Below are 18970 nucleotides of genomic sequence, written 5' to 3'. Positions count from 1 at the left end.
CCTCCCGCCAGCGCCGCCCAGCGAGGGAAGCTGCGCCAGCCGCGCCCTCCGGCGCCATCGCTACCGAGGCGCTAGAGCCGCCACTTCCGCCTCGGTAGGTGTCATGGCGGCAGTCACGTGTTCGAGGTCACGTGGCCATGCTGGGAGCACCCGCCTCTCCTTACCCCCTCTCCCATCTTCCTTCACAGCTAGGGCTTGGCGGTGGCCGAGAAGGGATTGCTCCGCTCCCGGTCGTGCCGCTGTGGGAGGCTCCTCCGGTAAGCGGTGGCGCTGTAGTCGGGTCATGCGTTTGCAAGGGCCTGTGTCATCTTTTCTCCCACCCCCGTCTCTGTTTGCGGGGGAGGGGCTGGTGGGAGCGGCTGCCCGGAGCGGTGCTCAGGGGCTGGGGCTGTGTCGGAGGCGGCTGCGGGGCCTGGCAGTCCCGGGAGCTACTGCAGCCCTGAGGCTGGGGGCACCCGCTGAGGCGGGGGCGACGACGCACACACACAACAGGGCGGGATCGATGCATTCGGCCCGCCGTGCCGCCGATGCTATCGGCTCTTGGCTGGCACTGCCTGGGAGTACCTGGCGTGGAGGGAGCGGGGGACTCGACAACCGGCGGTGGGATGGATGCGTTCGGCCCATCCGCGCCGTGTGGGGTGATGCCATCGGCTCTCGGCTGGCGCTGCCTGCGGCACTGTGCGCGCGACGGGGCCGGGCGGAAGCGGCGGAGGTATCGGCGCCGAGCAGGGAGGGAGGGAGCGGCGGGGCCTGAGGCGGCTGGCACCGGGCAGGGTCCCGGCCTGCGCTCTGCCGGGCGTGGCGGGGGGGTGTACCAACACTGGTTGTTGTTACAAAGAGCGGCGTATCTTTGATTTAAGGTAAAATGGAGTTAGGGTTCATCTAAGTCATTGTGTTCTTTGGAAGTCAGACAGAAGGTCCCTCTGAGAGCATGTTTTCTTTCAGTGTCTTTCCAGACCCTGTTCATTCTCTGGAACTTATAACGCCTTGTGTGCAGTGTGATCTGTACTGAGCAGGTGTCTCTGCTGCTGCGATCACCTGTTTGCAGCCTTTCCCTCAAAGGCAAGGGCAGGCAGAGCTGGAGCCAAAGCTCCACATCAGCAAGAGCTTTGGCTGTTTTGAAGTTCATAATAACATTAAAATGAGTCCTTGGAAAGTAATCGAATATGCGTAAGATCTCTGGGAGAATGTATCCATGTGCATGTGAGTGGGAAATACATCCCGTCCCAGCTCTTGTCTCGCTGCACACGATGATAGAGATCACTCCCTCGCGTTGCCCAGCCCTGAGAAAGGATGCCGGCTTTCTGAAACGAGTCTTACAGTTTATTCGCCGGCAGTTTCGGTACCTGGGTGGCGCCGGCACGGAGAGGAGCTGCTGCGAAGCGCCCGTCCCGCCGGGGTAGGTTGCGGGGCCGAGACTGGCGCTGCTCGGCGGAGCCGCTTTGGCCAGCTGAACCACACCTTGTTCTGTAACAATGAACTTGGAGATGCGGAAAGGCTCGTAAGGTGGTGGAGGCCTATGGAGGTCCCTGGTCCAGTGTCCTGCTTGGAGCAGGGTCAGAGTGGGGACCTGAAAGACTTTGAGGACAGGGACCACACGAGCTTTCTGGGTAGCTTGTTCCTCATCTTGACTACACTCATGGTGAAGGGATTCTTTCTTTTGATACCAAAAATGCCGGTAAATAAACTGTCTAAGACTTGTTTTGGAGTTTTAGAAAGCAGGCATCCTTTATCAGGGCTGGGCAAATGCTTGTCCTTGCATTTGAGATGGGAAAAGGCTGCAAACAAAGGTGATTGGAGAAAAGACATCTGCTCAGGACATATACTGTACAAAACATGTTCTCATTTCCTAGGAATGAACAGGGTCTGGAAAAACACTGTTTCAAAGAAGATGTGCTCTCAGAGAGCCATTCTGTCTGACTTTCGAATAACACAATTATTTAGGTGAAACTTAACTCTACTTTAGCGTAAATAAAAAATATTCTACCTTTTGTAATAGTAAGTACTTCTTGTATCATTTTTACCCAGTACCGACCTCCCTTATTACAGCTTGTGCCCATTACATTTCGTCCTCCCACCATGCCCCACTGTTGAAAGCTTGCAAAAACATCTCACTGGAATGCTTGTGCTGTATGTGTTCTCTGAGATTGAGGTAATAAAAGGGGAAAAGATGGTCTGTTTTAGCTGTACTCTACCAAATTTCAAGGTCTGTTGCTTGTATGTAAATGTGAGTGTTTTCAGCAAGTTACTGTATAGTTGCAGTTTGTCTGGGTCAGTGCTGCCACAATAAAAGCTACTTTATTGATTGACCAGATACAATGTAACAACCTCAATGAATTGAGGTGTACCTGTAAATGACATAGGAAATGTTCAGCCTCATGCATGAGATAACAGTTGTGCTTTTTTTCAGTAAGAAAGTACAGTAATGTAAAACAAAGGTTGTAGCATTTTGCCCAACTTGCAATAGCTGCTTCACAAAACATGTATTTCAACAGAGTGAAATTCTCAGACTGAGCACATGAATGGTGAAGACAAGGCCTATGAAAAGTTGGTGTTTCAAGTGGGAAAACAATAATTTCTTCTCTGGAATTATATATAAAAGTTTGCAAATTAATTTCTTTCCTAGTTGTTTACATTTGGATTTTTTTTGGGAGCACGACATATATAATACCTTAGCTGTACCTGTTTCTACAGCTATTAATTTCTTTTCACATCTTAGATTTGGCGTGAACAGCTCTAAAAAAAGAAAATGACGCACTGGTTTCATCGCAACCCTTTGAAGGCTACAGCTCCTGTTTCCTTCAATTTTTATGGGGTGGCTACCACTCCAGCTGCAACAAAGGTTTGCAAGTAAGTGTCCTTGTGATTAAATTCACTCTGTCTGTCACAGTTTGGATGACATACTTAAGAGTAACTTAACAATGGTTATTCTTCAGTGTTTGTTCTGAAGATGACTAGAAACATGAAGGCTAGGAGACAATGAGACACTCATAATGCTGAGCATTTAGTTACAAAGAATGAATTATCCAGTTTCCAAGTCTCTTGAGTGTATGGCAAGGCCTATTATAATAATGCACAGGGAAAAGAGCAAACATTTCATTGTCTTTCTCATGACGATGCATTCTTCTGCAAAAGATTACTTAAAATAATTTCCATAAGTGGATAAGGCATGAATGTTCTATTGTAGCTGGGAATATGATGAAAAGACAGCTTATTTTGCAGATCTGTTCTTACCTTTTCAAATGTTCATCCCATTTTAATGTTGAAGAATGCTCCTGCTTGTTACTTATCTTCCCCTGCACCCAGCCTCTTGGTAGATAAAGGCTTAGTTATTTTAGTTTGTGTTAGAATGTTAGATCGATAATGAGTACTGATTATCCATTGCTGTCTGTCCAGAATTGATTATACTTCTAAATTAAAGAGTCAATCATACATACCCAGAGGAGAAAGGAAGGTTTGTCTGTATTTATTGGCATCTTCCTTTTAAAGTACATTTCCTTGCCTTCCCATAGCTTTCTTATCCAAAAAAGGTGATGGTATATATGAGCGGGTACTTTATTAATAGTATATTTTTGGGTAGAATTTCTTAGGTTTCTTTTTTCTGGTTTTTTTTTTTCACCTCCATACAGTGATTTGAGGTTATCTCGGACACGGCTGTTGGAGCTGTTTACAGACTCAAGTTGTAATCCAGAAATGATGAAGAATGCAACTGACTTGTACTTCTCACTTTTGCAAGGTAGAAACTCACAATACTGCTCATAAATTGAGAGATATATAATTTGAATTTTCAAAACACTTCTCAGAATATGTATTATGCTAATCTTCTGTAAAGAAACTCCGCACTGCTCAGGAAGGAGGGTATTCATGGATCCTATGCTTGATACCAGTCACTGGTAATCACCAGGCTTTTTCTACAAGTTTAATGTCCTTTGTGACTCTGTCAGCACTGAGTGTTGGCAGTCTTGTCCTCTTGCTTTTAGCCTCATTCTGCTTCCTGCTGGACGAGAAAATGTCTGTCTCTTAAGATTGTGGTGGATTGCACTTTAGGAAAAAATTTAATCTATTAGTTGATGGGAGTCACTCTTCAGTGTAAACTTTTGGTTTGTCTAATGCCAGGTAATAGATTTGTTGCAAGTTTGCACTTCTGCTGCTGCTTATCTTAGGTATAAATATGTTCTCATTAGATAGTATCTACATTTTCAGTAAATGGTCACAAGAGACTGTGCTTTCTTTTGAAACCTTCCTCCTGCCAATATTTTGATAACCCTTTCTTAGCAGTCAGGTGCTCAGACAGGTTTCTTAGGACAGAGTTTGCAGGAATCGGCTGATGCGTGAAAACTATGTGATCTTTCACTCTATAGGAAGGGAAGCAGCTCAAGTTTGTGGAGCTCGCTCAGGCTCTGGGAGGATGTAAGCTAGTGAGACTTTCTAGATGAAGGTAAATTAACAGTCCATGTTTCTGCAGATAAAATTTGGAGAGTTTCCTCAGGAAAGCATCACGTTTGATCACTAAAGTCTTCTGCATGTGAAAGTAATAAGTATCTTCTGTCTTTATAAACACATGACAGCACTCAAAGCTGTAGTCCCAGTAGCTGCTGTTGCAAGTCTTGCATTCTTGAAGTCTTTAAGACTTGATCAGGCCAAGGCCCATTTTGCTCCTTCCTGAAAAATTCCTTCTTGGGCCTGCATATGCTAGCATTTGAATGTCCCGTAGCATGACCTTCATCCCACTGACTGCAGCTTTCTGAACGGCTGGACATAAAGAACCAATTTCTTGTAGTTCTGGAGACAAAAGTGAGGATTACTAGACAAGTCCATGCTTACAAGGCCTTTTCCATTTCCGTGTTAGGTAGGCAGCTTTTCCTGGAGTTTCCCCATCACCACTACGGTGGCAGGCACAGTCACTTGCACACCTTGAGCAGCCTTAGCCATCCCATACCTGGGTCAGTCCAACTCCCAGCCAGTCGCTGTGTGGGACATACAGACACCTGCAAGTTTTTCCTTGAGCGGTCAAGGCTCACAGAGTTGAGCTGATAACCTGGAGCAAGGCTTTTCTTGTAGTAGTCAGGTTGGGGCTTTGTACCTCTTGCTTTCAAGATGTTGAGGAATAAAAGCCTCAGGAAGTAACATGAGTTTTTGAGTGGTACAGCAAGAAACATTCTGTTACCTCTGTCTGTATTCTCTCCTCATTCCTTTATTGCTTGTTCCTGTTTCTTTCTTTGAGATTGCCTGTCACTAGATTTTTTTTATTCTCTAGGTTTTATCCTTCCACTGGATGACTCTTCCCAAGAAAGCAAGTTGAGATTCATTCAGAATTTCAAGTGGACAGACACACTACAAGGACAAGTTCCAAGGTTTATATACTTTTATGTTCACAGGGTGTGCGGCTGTTTTGGTCTGGTCTGTTATTTAGAAGCATATGTGCCCACAAGAGTATGAAGGAAATTTTGAGTTACAAAATGCTTAACACAAAGTAGTTTCCAAAAATATTTTGCTTTACAGTTTTGATAATTGCAGTACTATATTCAGTCTTCTGAAGTATGTGTTGCTTTAACTGTAAAGGTGTGATAACAGATAAGGGTAGATGGAACTATTTTATCTTAGTTATCTACAACCTCTGACTGCAGTTGGCCACAGCAGTATAAAGAAGAACCTTAAGAGTATTGGTGAATTTAATATGATAGCATAGATTACTACAGTTGAAAAGTCTTACATTTGGCACTTACATTTGCCTGACCGTTATCTCCTGAGTTTTTTGAACTACAAATGTTGCTGAAGATCTGATTTTGTTCTTGTCTTCTGAGGTTCCTAGTACATGTACTCCAGGTACTAAAAAACAAAGCTTCTGTTTTAAGTAGGAGTGTGGATCTGTAACCTTCTGGATTATTCAGTTGTCCCTCGCTGTTGTAGGTAATTGTGTTTTATAACCAAGCTTACAAGTTTGTCAAGCTTTGTCTAAAAATGCTCAAGTTCCTCAAAGCTTTTATTCCCCTTGGAAGACAATCTTTTGATTGGGACTCTTCTCATTTTCTCATGGTCACGCACACTTGTTCTTGTGCCAGCATTATTCCTCTAACTCCCACACCTTTCTTTTTAAAGATTACTAGTTCCTAAGCTATACTGAGCTTGTGATTGCACGTTCACTCTTTTCAAATACCATGTTTTTTAGCTTCTGAAATTTCCTGCTGTTTGCACATGCTGTTTGACTGCAGTTACATAAATACTTGCAATAACATTCATTTGAGGGAGATGTAATAGACTTTGACTTATTAACTTAGCAGCTACAACTTTAGGGTAGACATTCCAGAGCAAGGCTTTCCACAAAATGTGCAATGTTTTTTTTTTTTTAAAAAAAAAAAAAAGAGGGAAAAATGTCAGCCACACCCAGAGCTAAATAAATATCAAGTTACTGTTTTAAAATAAAAGTTCCCCAATGGCAAGGGTCAGCATCTGAATGTGGGAAATTTTAATTGTGAGCTCTTAAAGAGAATAAGTAAAAAATGAACTCTCTTTTAGGCAGTTCAGCAAGGAGGATGTTCTGAATTAGGAATTGTTGACTTTTCTCCATAAAGTATTTTTTGTTCAAGAAATGTCAACCTATGCTATGTGAACTATAATCAGAGAACTCGTCATAACAAAATTAAAAGGATTAAATTGTTTGGGGTTTTTTTGTCTTGTCTTTCTTTAGTGCCCAGCAGGATGCAGTGTTTGAACTGGTTTCCATGGGATTTAATGTAGCCCTGTGGTACACAAAATATGCATCAAGACTTGCTGGAAAAGAAGAGTAAGTGATTTTCTAGTAATTCCTTCTCAGTGATATTCCATTAAAAAAATAGGAGTTTCTGAGTTAGTGTATGTCCAGCTGAGACAGCAGGAGTTTAAGGAGGCAGTTGGCCTTCATTCATGTGCCAGCATGTTCAAGCGCACTTCAGTCCCTACTTGAACAAAGTGTTGAACTACCATGTGACTGTGGTACAGAGAAAGCATCAGTAGTTAATACATCTTTCATCAATCCTGCTCTAAATACGCAGGTACAAAACTGAGATTCTCGAAATCACAACTTTGCTGACTTTTAGCCTAACAGATTTCTAAAGCTTTGGTTTTTAACACTGAGACTACATTTTACTTGGAAGGCATTACAAGGTCTTACGTTTCTTTTTTCAAGTGAATTCTATTTGATTATTTAACGATTGGACACTGTAATAAACTTCTTTACCATGAGGGCAGCACAGCCATAGAACAGGCTAGTTAAAGAATTAGTGGAGTCTCTGTTCCTGAAAGATTAGATATTCAGCTGTACAAAGAAATAAGTAACCTGATCTAGTGTTTGCAATTTTGCTGCTCCAAAGCAGAAGGTGGGACTAAATGGCACCCAGAGATCCTTTCTAACTAAAATTTCATTGATTCATTTTATATTCTTAGTATAACAGAAGATGAAGCAAAAGATGTTCACAGAAGCCTGAAGATAGCAGCTGGGATTTTTAAACACTTGAAGGTACAAAACCCATCTTTGCTGTCTGTTCTTTATGTTGTCTCCAAGTACTTGACTTGTCCTAGAAAAGCCTTTGCATTTCTGACAAGGCTAGAGAGTAAACAAAGGCCTAAAACTACTACTGAAGGGTACTGGAAGAAGAAGGGTATGTTGTGCTACCACTCAGTCCCTGCTGCACTTCTCCTGGCAGTGGAAGAGTTATCGGTCTGTCTGCCCAGCAGCCCATGCAGCAGTGCGGCTAGCTGTCTTGGGACCTTCGCTCAGTGTCTCATCCATTTAGGAATAAGAGACTTGCTGTGCATTGGCAGCAATGGTATTAAGCCTAAACTAACTTTGAGACTTGCTTTGTACTTAGGAAAGTCATATTCCAAAATTGATTACACCTGTAGAAAAGGGAAGAGATTTAGAAGCTCGACTTATAGACTCTTACATCATACAGTGCCAAGCGGAAGCTCAAGAAGGTATCTTCAAATATGAGTGTTTGTTGGGGATGGGCAATGACAGTCTTTGTGGGTTACTTTATCTCATGAGGTCTTCTTGGCAGCAGTGCCATTTTTTTCTTCTCCTGAAGTGCTGTGGTTTAGTAGGGTGGGTTGCTTTTAAAGAAACTGAAGTTACAATTACAGGAGGAGAATGCCAAAAATTCGTCTGGTATTATAAATGAAACCACTGTGGACGAACTTGTATGTGACATTCTTCCCCTCTTCTTTTTTCCTTTCATTGTAGTCTCTTTACTACCATGCTTGCCTAATATAAATTCTCAGTTCCTTTACTCTAAAATACTTGCAGTTTCTGTTTACCAGCTAGTCTTCAGACTAACCTTCCTTCACCTGTTCTGTTAATTTGGAATCATTCTGTCTAAGAAACAATGTCTTTATTCCACAGTTTGCTTAACTGCACAATAGTTATCTCCTCATGGAGGGATTTTAAAATGCTAAATGCCACTGCTGACATTTTCAATTAAACTTCAGTACTGTGATGTGGATTTTTTTTCAGTGACAATTGCTCGGGCCATTGAGCTGAAACACAATCCAGGACTAATAGCTGCTCTTGCTTATGAAACAGCTAACTTCTACCAAAAAGCTGGTAAGAGCCTTGTTTTGTATCCTTAGTGACCTGGTTTATGCATTCATGCCAGCAAATATACTTCAGCACTTGTCAGTTGTGAGATGAACACTGTTTCTCAGTGGATCTGCTTTGTATATTTAGCTTCTGTTCAGCACATTTAAGGTTTCAGCTATCACCATAACAGATATATTTTGATAAGGCCTTTTGTTTTGGAGGGAAACTTTTTCTGTAGCTAGTGGTAGGAAATGTTAGTGAGGGGAGATAGAAGACAGAGTAACATCTTGAGACTATGTCATAACAGCCAACAAACAAATGGATTGATGTAAATGACGTGTTTCAGCTGTCTTTGGGCAGCAGAATATGATGCAGACTGTAAAATGTGTAGCAGGTTAATTATGTGTATCCTTCCAAATAATTAAGCTGATCTGTGGGCTTGCTGAAGCAAGTGGGAAAAGTGCAGAAATACAGGATTCAGTATAGGAGGTGAAATATTGCAACATAAGCAGGATTTTATAAATCATTACTTGAAATTAAACTAGTTACAAGCTTTGAAATACTGCCTAAAAATACTTAGGAAAATTGGCCTTCCAAACTTAGTGGACAGCAGTTCCAGGGATTCTGGTAACAACTGCCTGATAGCTCAATAAACTGCATGGTTTTATTAATTTTTTCATAGTGCAGGAGTAATTTATGTCATTTGATTCGGGCTACTTTGTAGTTAAGAATTATGGCTAAGTTTAAGAATTCTCGTCACTGAATTTTGGGGGGGGATTTTTGTTTTTGGAAATGTCTTAAAGAATAACTTTACGTATGTGTTCATAGATCAAACGTTATCCAGTTTGGATCCAATCTATGCAGGTAAATGGAGGAAGTACTTAAACTTGAAGAACTGTTTCTATATGGCCTATGTAAGTACTGCTGACAGCAGATACAGTTTTTAATGATGTCTAAGGCGGGATAGGGAATGGGGGCTAAGTATTACCTTGACTTTCTGTGAAGAGAGACTATGCAGTGTCAGTGGCATTGGAAGTATTTTTGTTGAGCCAAGTGAAATTACTACAGTGTGGAATTTGCTGTCATCACATATCATTAAGTGAAGCAATTCAGGTTGAATATAATACTCGTCTTCAGTTATCTGTGTTGCAGTCTGCTTCTAGGTATAATTCAGAGCTGATCATGTTTTTAGAGGCCTTGAATGAAGATGCATCTAGTAATGTTAGGTACCATTCCAAGTGCTGTCCCTTTTTGGCTGACTGATTTCTTAGCAGGGGTAGTGCACCCTTGGGATCATCACCTGCTAAATTTGCTGTTTATCTTTTGTAGCCTGTAATCTGGCTCTTTCAGGGTGATGCTTCAGGTGTCCCTGCCCATGACAGGGGGTTGGAATTAAATTATCTTTAAGGTCCCTTCCAACCCAAACCATTCTATGATTATATACTGTGAAAAAGGTCCAAACTAAACAGTTAACAGAATTGTCTTTCTCTTATGTTAAACCTGTAGCTAAAAGCTGATTGCTTTATTAGCAAGTTTGAGAGATGAGAGCGGGCCAGAATTGTGATACTTTTTCTTTTTTTTTTTTTTTAACTTGTGCAGTATAGGCAGGAGTAGATTTAAGTAACGTTAGTTATACTGTGAGAACAGACATGAAAAGCAGATATTCAAGGTAGGCATTAGTCCATGGGATTGTTCCTTCACCTATGGTATTTAGTATTTAAACTCAGAAATTCCTGATAATAGAAAAGAGGCCATTCAGGTACTCACTGGAATACAGTTCTATCTTCAAGCATAAGTGTGAAGAAATGGGCCTTTTTGGAGTGGGAAACTTATTTGGATAAGGCAAAATACCTCAAGCAGGAGAAATGCATCATGTTTTCTCGATGTTTGCTGTAGATTCAGTTTTTGAGTGTTCAGGTAGTTTTAGTTTTTAGAGGTCTTTGCTTTGTAAACTTGACTAGAGTTCATCCTCTTTCTGTGATGGATCTTAATGCTGCACATTGATACAAGGAGAGAGAGAGAGGTTTGGACTAGTCTATATGCTAGTGCTTCTGTTAAACAGCCTTAATGAAGCTCAGAGTTAATCTTGACCTGAAACAGCTTGCTTCATATGTGCTTCATGGCGCTTGTGTTGAGCTGCATTGTCCAGTGAATGCTGCCTTAACTTGCATTTCCGAGTTGTCAGCTATCTGCAGCTTCAATGAGATGCAACTCTGATGTAAGAAAGAGCCGAAGTTAATTGGTGCAGGTTGCGCCTGATGATGTTGGTAGTGATTTTGTCCTCTCGCATTAGGCATACTGTTACCATGGTCAAACCTTACTGGCGAGTGATAAATGTGGGGAAGCAATCAGATCTCTGCAGGAATCAGAAAAATGTAAGTTTGAGTGAGACTGGATTACACGGTCTCATCGTGACATGCCTGTTTCTTTTTTTCTGTATCACGTTTATTTGGTCCCCCGTAAATTTAAGATTTTCTGTGTCACCTGATGAAAATCCAGTATGCTTTTGAATAGAGACAGCATATTCTTTTTCGGTCTTGACAAAGACTGCCTTTCGTTACAGTGCTGCAGAAACTTTTTTCTTTGCTTCTCAGCCCATTAACCTGTTTAAAAATAAATAGTATTTACAATAACTTGTTTCCTTTCTATTAATTTCAAATGAAGATTAAGGGAAGTTCAGGGTCTTCTACCCATCCTCCTCTCTCCAAAGCTGTTGCTGCCCCAATGCCTGCACTGCATAAATGTAACCACAATGTATAAAAAAATGCTCAAATCATCAAACTGAAAGCATTTAATATTATTTAAAAAAAAATAAAAATAACTTATTAAGAACAATCTAAGTTGTATTGCTTGCAGTGAAAAAAATTCTGTGTTTTTTACTGTGCCTGCTGCTCAGAGGAGAGTGCTTCCTTATTTTGGGGCATCAACCATGTGTGGACACCTTTTTAACCACAGTTCTTAGGCTTATTGTTGCCTTTTGCCCCACAAGCAGGAATGCTTTCCTGCATCTTCCTACCCAAAAAGCTGTCTGGTTTTGGGTTTTTTTTTTTAAATTCCTAATCACTTTTTGAATGCAGCAAATCTTGGCTTGAAGTGCTGCCTTTGAGGTAGTTCAGTTTTGTTTCTAAGAAGCAAGAAGCCAAGTGGATTCTGGTATCTGCTGAAACTAAAGCACTGTAGATCAGAATCGTGATTTGACAGAGTCATGTAAATTATTTTTATTACATTTCTTTCTTGCAAAGTTTTTGCCAAGGCTGAAGCGTTGTGCAAGGAATATGGAGAAACCAAAGGACCTGGGACTACTGCCAAACCTTCTGGACATCTCTTCTTTAGGAAATTAGGAAGTTTGGTTAAGAACACGCTAGAAAAATGCCAGAGAGAGAATGGATTCATGTAAGTAATTCGTGGTTGTTATAGTACTCTATATGAACTGTTATTACCTCATTTGCATTTATTTCAAGATGGGATGGTAAATTTTTGCTCTCCAGTTCTTATATTCCTTTAGGGCAAGGCAAGTAGCTTAAAGATATATTTGCAATTCTGTAATTTTCTCATAGTATGATTTGCTATTTGTCTGTACTATAATCTTCTCGGTGTTCTGTGCCAGTTCAGCAGGGTAGATTGTATTGATGTGTTGCAGAAGTTAAGCAGTTTTCTTCCTTCATTCCTCAGACACTTTGTTTCTTTTTCTTCTGCACAAGAGAAAGTCCTGCAGACCTTGCTGTGTTGCTCTAATGGCCTCCTTACAGCTGCTAGGATCCAGTAGACAAAAGAGAACAGAGGGGAAATGGAGAAGATTGGAGTTGGTGTGTTTTGACTTCCCTACTAGCAATCATACCTTCAGTGAAGCGTATGCTTAGGGTGCTAGGAACTCTACTAGTCTAAGTATAATTAATATTGTGAATATATGTAAAGCTCCTTCCACAAAGAGTTCAGAAGCAGCTTAAAATAGCAAGATTAACTTGGCTTTAAAATTCTTTTGCTCATTTCTTTCTCCTCTCCCCTCCTCTTATGATACGGTAGTCCATAATAGATTTGTTATTTCCCTTTTAATGATATTTAAAGAGATGCATAATATAGGAATAAGTAAAAAATATTCAAGCTGAAATAAATAGGAAAAGAAATTCTTTAGTCTGCTTTAGTTCCAATAACCATTGTCATAGCTTACAGCAACAGGAGATTTCAATAAATCCATGTCTCTCTACAGACAAACTTTGAACAAAAAAAAAACCAAACCTGGATAACCAGTGACTGTTTTGGGAGATGTGCCTATCGCAGAGCTCTTCTGCAGTGTGGGAAGTAAGGGAACATGTGTCAGTATTTGTCAGTTTTCAGCTCTTGTTTGGTTTGCCTAGGAGAGATTTATACCCTCATTCAGGTTTTTTGTAGCAAGCCCTTGTGGGTTTTGCAGTGTCGTTGCTGTTATGCAGTGTGGCAAATTAAGACTGGTTTAGGAAAAGAACTAACCTCTTCATCTTTCTGGGGAAGTGGTTTAAATCCTGATTTGGATTTTTAAGGTCTTTTTGGACAAAAGGTGTTCTTCTCATTGAAGCGCTGGGAATAATGGTTATCAGGTAAGAAAAAACCCACTGAGAAGGAATTGCTTTTGGTTTTGTGAATCTTACTGGTGGGATGAATGTTGGACAGTGCCTTCATGAAATGGAAGAGAGCAGAAGTGGTTGCCTCTGTAAAAACCCAGATTGTTTTGTCTTTAGAATTGCAAACGAGACTTGCAGAGATAGTGCATTGTGTTTAAAATGTATTGCTGTCTTCTATTACAGCTATTTTCAGAAGGTGCCAGCAGAGGCTCCCCAGTTGGAACTGAAAGCAAACTATGGTTTAGTAGAGCCTATTCCTTTTGAATTTCCTGCCTTGAACGCACATTGGACTCTTGAAACACTTGGGGCATTTGATCTAACCAAGAGACCAAAGGATGATGCTGTAAGATAACCTTATGTACTGTTCTTCGCTGTTAGCTTTTTTGTGTGTGTAATACAGAGTTACTCTTTTGCTCTTCTGTGATGCTTCCCAGCTCACTGCAGGAGATAAGCACAAGGCTAACACCTGAACTCATGTTTCCGCTGTGCCAGGAGGCAAGTCAGTTAACCTCTCCGCCACACTGTCAGCATCTGGAAATTAGGAGTAATTTTTTTTTGCCCCCAAGTCCTGAATAGGAGGAAATTCTTTAATGTGTGTAAGATGCTGAAGTGTTACAGTGAATGCTATAAAAAGATCCTTTTCTAGAAAAGGATTCATTTAAGGATACTGAAATAGAGAATATTTGGGTTTTCTCCCTTACTTGAGGCTTGCCTAAAGCCTTCAGCCTTGAAAAGAGAGGGGACTGTTAGATTAGAGTATGTAAAGTCAGCTGTGGGTAAATACTGTGCAGACACATCTGTTTTTTTCCTGCGGTATTTAAGTTTTATTTCTTCTTATTTGCAGGCTAAACCAAAGCCAGACGAAGAAGTAAAACCTCTGAAGGAACCAGATATAAAGCCTCAAAAAGACAGTGGATGCCAGATTTCTTAAGTCCCATAAGACTTTGAATTCACTTTGAAACTGTATTCATTAGACTCTGGGGCTTTAGTTCTGGTCTCCCTTTTTCTGATTCTTCTTTTGTAATTTAGAAGACTAATTTAATTTACTTTTGTTTGTATATGTCTATCTTGCTTGAGAATGTGGTGGATTTCTAAGAGTTTATTTATATCCGACCTATTTTTGGTTTCAGTAGGGTATAATAGAATGAGTGGGTTTAAAATGTTCCTATTGTGCCTCTAGAGAATTTCTTTTTGTGGGTTTAGTTTCTACCCACAAGTAGCAAAGAAAGTATCATGATTGGAATACTTGAGGAGTTTTCCATTAGATTATATGCTATATATCATGTCAAATTCTGCAAGTAAAAGTTTATATGAACAGTAATAATTATTCAGGTTTTGTCATTCAGGCTTAACACCCTGTTGTATTCTGGCTCACTTAATTGTAGTGAGCGAAAAAGATCTGGGTTTGGTTTTTAACACCTTTATGATATTTCACAGGAGTTGCACAGAACTTGGAAAACCTTAAGTTCTGCAAAACTGGAGCACAATTCATATTCTTCTGAAACAGCCTCTGTTCTTCCCTCCAACAGATAAGGGTTCTTGTATAATGGGTTGTAGTAAGGTATGTTAGCTTGTCTGTTCTTAAATTAAAATCTTTAATATTAAAGTATTTGTGAAGGTGACACAATAAGTCATATGGAATTTCTTAAAAGTAATGCATCATGGTGTCACTCATTCAAAGTTTTTGAATCTTGAAAGATTTGGGAAATTTGAAAGCTGCAGATAGTCAAAATCTCCTGGCATTAGAAAAGCTCTGGTTGATGTTGTGTTTCCATCTGAGTAATTTCTATAAGAAGCTGTTAGAAGAACAGGGAGGAAAGATGAGCTGGGGAACTGATGATACAATTGGGAAACCAGGCTCTAGGTTTCCATTATGCCATATGTAAACAGTAATATTTCTCAGCTTTTGCACTGAAATCAGCTCCTTATGACGAAAACTTGCCAAAAGCCAAGCCCAGTTAAGACTGAGGAAGTATTTTGTAGAACTTGCTTCTTCCATTTCTGCCTCCTGTGGAAAATGTGATAACGCCTTCAGAGCTGAGCACTCCAAAACACCCGTGTCAACAAAAACATAGCTTTCTGGTTTGCCACAAATGCAAAAGAATGTGATGCATTGTGTTGAAGTGAGGTTATGTAATCTCTGGGTACCTGTTGCTGCACTTTACTTTACCCAAGAAAACAACCGAACAGCCTGAAATTTTCCTGTTTCAACAAAACATGATGGCATATGCAGTTATGATGTATACTGTAAACACATTCCTTGCTTTGTACAGTTTGGATTGGTTTGTCTTCCACTCGGGCATAATTCAGTGCTTTTGTTTCAAATCTTTCATGGGACTTCAAATAACTTAGCTTAGAGGGCAGGTGTGTAGCTCTTTGAAGGCCTGTGGAACAAAAGCTTTCGAGGAGTTCAATAGGAAATTCAAGACTCTTCCTGAGATACTGGACCAAACTACAGAATTCATTGCTGCAAAAGGATCTTAATGTTGGCTGTCGTGGGTGAATCAAATGCAGAACTCATTGCTTCCAGTGATGGATTTTTCTTTCAGCCAGTCACACACACAAAAATAAGTGTAAACTCAGATGAATTGATGAATTTGGAAGAAGTTTCTGTTCTGTCAGGGCTTAGGTGGGTAGAGGATAATGAGCATCAAGAAGAATTTATATCTAAAATGGGGCCATTTCTTCTGATGCTGCACAGGGGCCTGGCTATGTTTTATGAAGAGTTACTCAGATCTGTTCATAACTTGATCAGCTGAATTCTTAACTTCTTGCATTATTGAAAGACCAGCTTAGGTTTTGCCAGAACAGTGTGGAGCTATAATGCTTGCCTATGCAGGTTTTGATTCTCCTAAGAACATAATTACTGCTGTAGTCATCTACATTTGCTTAGCCTGCCCCCTTTAAGGATAAAGATGCTGTTAACTCAGTTTCATAACCACAATTTTTTAGTTACTCATTGTTTTGCAGGTGCCTGTGTGTTAATACATACATGTCTCAACCTAATTCGTTTTCTTTAGATTGCATCTTTCCTCCTCCCCTCATTTTCCCTTCCATCTGCTCCATGCTGTGGCACAGACTTACCCTTGTTTACTAATGCATGTGTAGGTGCTGGGTCTCGTTTCCAATGAGGCTTTTGCCCATGGGTGTATTTTAGTAAATGAATAACTTAAAATAACATGAACAGATCGTGACTAAATCATTTCCAAGCAACATTTTAGGAAAGATTATTTTATAATTAAATTCTTAGTTCTTCAGATGCTTTCTCAAACCAAGTGGTTTGTTTGAATCAAGTTCACTGTAAATAGTTTGGGGCATAATCAAGTGGATTGTGTCAGATGATGGCATTACTTAAGCCTAGCCTCTTATGCCATAGCCATTTCGGTAAATATGATGTAGTAGTTTAAAAATAGACTAATGGAACAAACTAATTCACTTAACGTGCGTTGCTTTTCAAGACAAACTTTGTTTACTTGTAGTTAAAATCTTATGGCAAACATTGGATAGTTGTGCCCAAAGATAAGAAACTGGAGACTGTTTAGTTTGCCGAAGTATAGCAAGCTGTGACTCAACAAGCAGTTTTCTCTTTGATTGTGTTGGGTAGTAGCAAAAATTGTTGTAAATAATTCGTAGATTAACTGTCCACTATGCATGGGTGAATTGACGGGGAGTTTCAGTTAATCTGGAAACCTAGCAGCCATTTTTCCTTCTATTATGATTTCCTTAAGTAATTTTTAAGAACGAAGTATTTTGAATGGTGACTTTTTAATACTCTAATGCTGCAAGAGCCTGTTTTTGTGGCCTCACTCTGGTTTCAGAGGCCCTCATGGCCTTGTTGGTGTAAATAGTCTTTAAAATTTTGTGACGGTCTGAACTGGGACAGGACTGCAGCTAAATAAAATACAGAGTGCTGGGCCCTCTATTTTGTCCTTTTAGAAATGCAGTGATTGTCTTTAGTCTACTATAAAGCAAAGCAGTAAGCTCTTTAAGATTTCTATTTCACTACCTTCCTTCATGTATTTAAATACACTTCCTCCATGTTTCACATCCCTGGGTTTACAGTAGTTAATCTCCATCCAGTATGCAACACTCCTAGAACTGAGGGACTAAATTTGGCCCTTGGATGCTGATGTCTGCCTCCCGCTGGATTCAGTAGAGGAGTTTTTCTTCTCAGCCCAAGGATGACGTTTGGTCACTTAAATGTTCAGCATGAATATGTGGTGCATCTATAGTGATGATATTGCTTCATAGGATAAGCAAGAAAACAGATCCCTGGATCTGTGTAGATTATAGCCAACTTTGCACTTTAGATCTAAATTTCTGATCTTGCCATTTCAGTACAATACAATATGGTTGTAAATACTCCTTCCTCTCATTTTAGTATTGTTGCACTGATTTCAGGACTGTGCTATTGGTAAGGTTTTTATGGGAGACATTAGTAAAATGTATTTTTAATTGTCTGTGTATAAAATAAACTCATGAAGCATATCTCTGCCTTAGTATTGGGGGAGCATGAGGAGAGGCTTCATCTGCTTTCCATGACAGTTCAGAGAAATGAAAATTTTGTCTATTGGCTGATGCTACTCTTCATCCCACTGCTGCACCTATTATCTAAAGAGAAGTTTCAGCAATAACATAAATCCTGTTCATGCCTGTTAATTATCCCTAAAAAACATCTGTTGATCAATGATCATTGCCAATTTACAGCGGTGTAAGCTGCCTTCCCCCTGCCCCACCAACAGGCCCAGCTGAGTGCGGAGTGAGGCAAAATGTGTATGACTGGCCTGGAAGAGCCTCTGTAGTGGTACCTGTCTTCAGATTTTGAGTGCAGCATAACAGTCTTTGCACATCAACCATTGGATTCACTTAGATCTTTCCCCACTGTTATTGCTCTCAAATTCAAACAACATCACGTGGTAACTGAGGAAGCTTTTTCTGTAGGAAGGCCAGCCTCCTCCATGTTGGGGCCTTCACAGATTACAGCCTTCTTGAAGCCGTCCTGTACTCAAACTTCAGTGGAATGGACTCCAATGAGATTGACCCTGCAGCCTTATTTTGTGAAGACAGTCATCATGTGATCTTAAGCTTCATAGTTTAAAAATTTGTATATAACCATGAGTTTCAGAATACCATTTAAAATAAATGATATTAATGTATCATGTTTTGTTTCATCATTTCAAATTTTAAGTATAGTAGCAAGAAATAGTCTTATCTTGACTGTTACTTTCTCCATCTTAATGAAAATGTAATAATTATAGAGAATACTTCCTCCTTGCAGTGTGTCTGAAGGAGGACTTAAATAAGCAAGATAGGTGAATTGGGAACACACGGAAGTAGTAGTTACAATGAAGTGCTTCAAGTCGTGGGGCAGGAAGAGAACGGGTGGAAGTTCCAAACTTATGTTAAGAAAAAAGAATAATTGGGTATGATTTCATATGCCTGTACAAAACCCTAGTGCTTGCCAGGGTCTGTGACATTGTAGGATGTTCTGTATGCTTCATGAAAGGGCTGTTTGGGAAGAGCAGATTGCTGGCCACCAGCAAGTGGGAAGTATACTTGCAGGAAACACATTTTTTCATTTTCAGAGGTATGGTTGACTCTTACACTTTCTTAAAGTGTAAATACACACTAATGCCTTTTAGCCTCTTGGGTTTTAGCACAGTTCCATGAAGAAAAAAATAGTCTCTATTTGGTTCTGATGTTATTTTCCTTCTGAAAAAAATCTTTCCTCAACAAAGTACTTTGAAAACACCTACAGAAAAAGTGATTTCATTTGTGTGGGTTGTGACTTCAGTAAAAGTATCTGCAACTGATTCTA

At 40.2% G+C, this 18970-nt stretch overlaps 1 protein-coding gene across 3 annotated transcripts; it reads left to right on the top strand.

Annotated features, from left to right (window-relative positions):
* Window positions 1-110: 110 nt before the first annotated feature.
* BROX (BRO1 domain and CAAX motif containing) lies at window positions 111-18299 on the top strand. Of its 3 annotated transcripts, none has more exons than XM_054062935.1 (13): window positions 111-257; window positions 2720-2850; window positions 3630-3736; window positions 5258-5354; window positions 6689-6784; window positions 7423-7495; window positions 7848-7953; window positions 8489-8578; window positions 9383-9468; window positions 10848-10929; window positions 11797-11947; window positions 13336-13495; window positions 13997-18299. In XM_054062935.1, the coding sequence occupies exons 2-13, from the start codon at window positions 2750-2752 to the stop codon at window positions 14081-14083; spliced, it is 1236 nt and encodes a 411-aa protein (XP_053918910.1). In that variant the 5' UTR covers window positions 111-257; window positions 2720-2749; the 3' UTR covers window positions 14084-18299. The 3 variants fall into 3 exon arrangements, with proteins under 3 accessions (XP_053918910.1, XP_053918911.1, XP_053918912.1); XM_054062936.1 differs by lacking the exon at window positions 111-257 and adding an exon at window positions 591-712; XM_054062937.1 differs by lacking the exon at window positions 111-257 and adding an exon at window positions 842-860.
* The last annotated feature ends 671 nt before the right edge of the window (window positions 18300-18970 follow it).

This window comes from Cuculus canorus, chromosome 3, assembly GCF_017976375.1.
Source record: "Cuculus canorus isolate bCucCan1 chromosome 3, bCucCan1.pri, whole genome shotgun sequence".
In the NCBI taxonomy this organism is placed as follows: Eukaryota; Metazoa; Chordata; class Aves; order Cuculiformes; family Cuculidae; genus Cuculus; species Cuculus canorus.
This window is presented reverse-complemented; position numbering and strand designations above follow the sequence as displayed.

Bases quoted from the DNA above. Each gene is read 5' to 3' on its own strand.
- BROX (XM_054062935.1), top strand. From the start codon at position 2,750: ATGACGCACTGGTTTCATCGCAACCCTTTGAAGGCTACAGCTCCTGTT. The intron at 3,737-5,257 runs GTAGAAACTCAC...TTTATTCTCTAG, and splicing joins GTACTTCTCACTTTTGCAAG to GTTTTATCCTTCCACTGGAT. The intron at 9,469-10,847 runs GTAAGTACTGCT...CTCTCGCATTAG, and splicing joins ACTGTTTCTATATGGCCTAT to GCATACTGTTACCATGGTCA.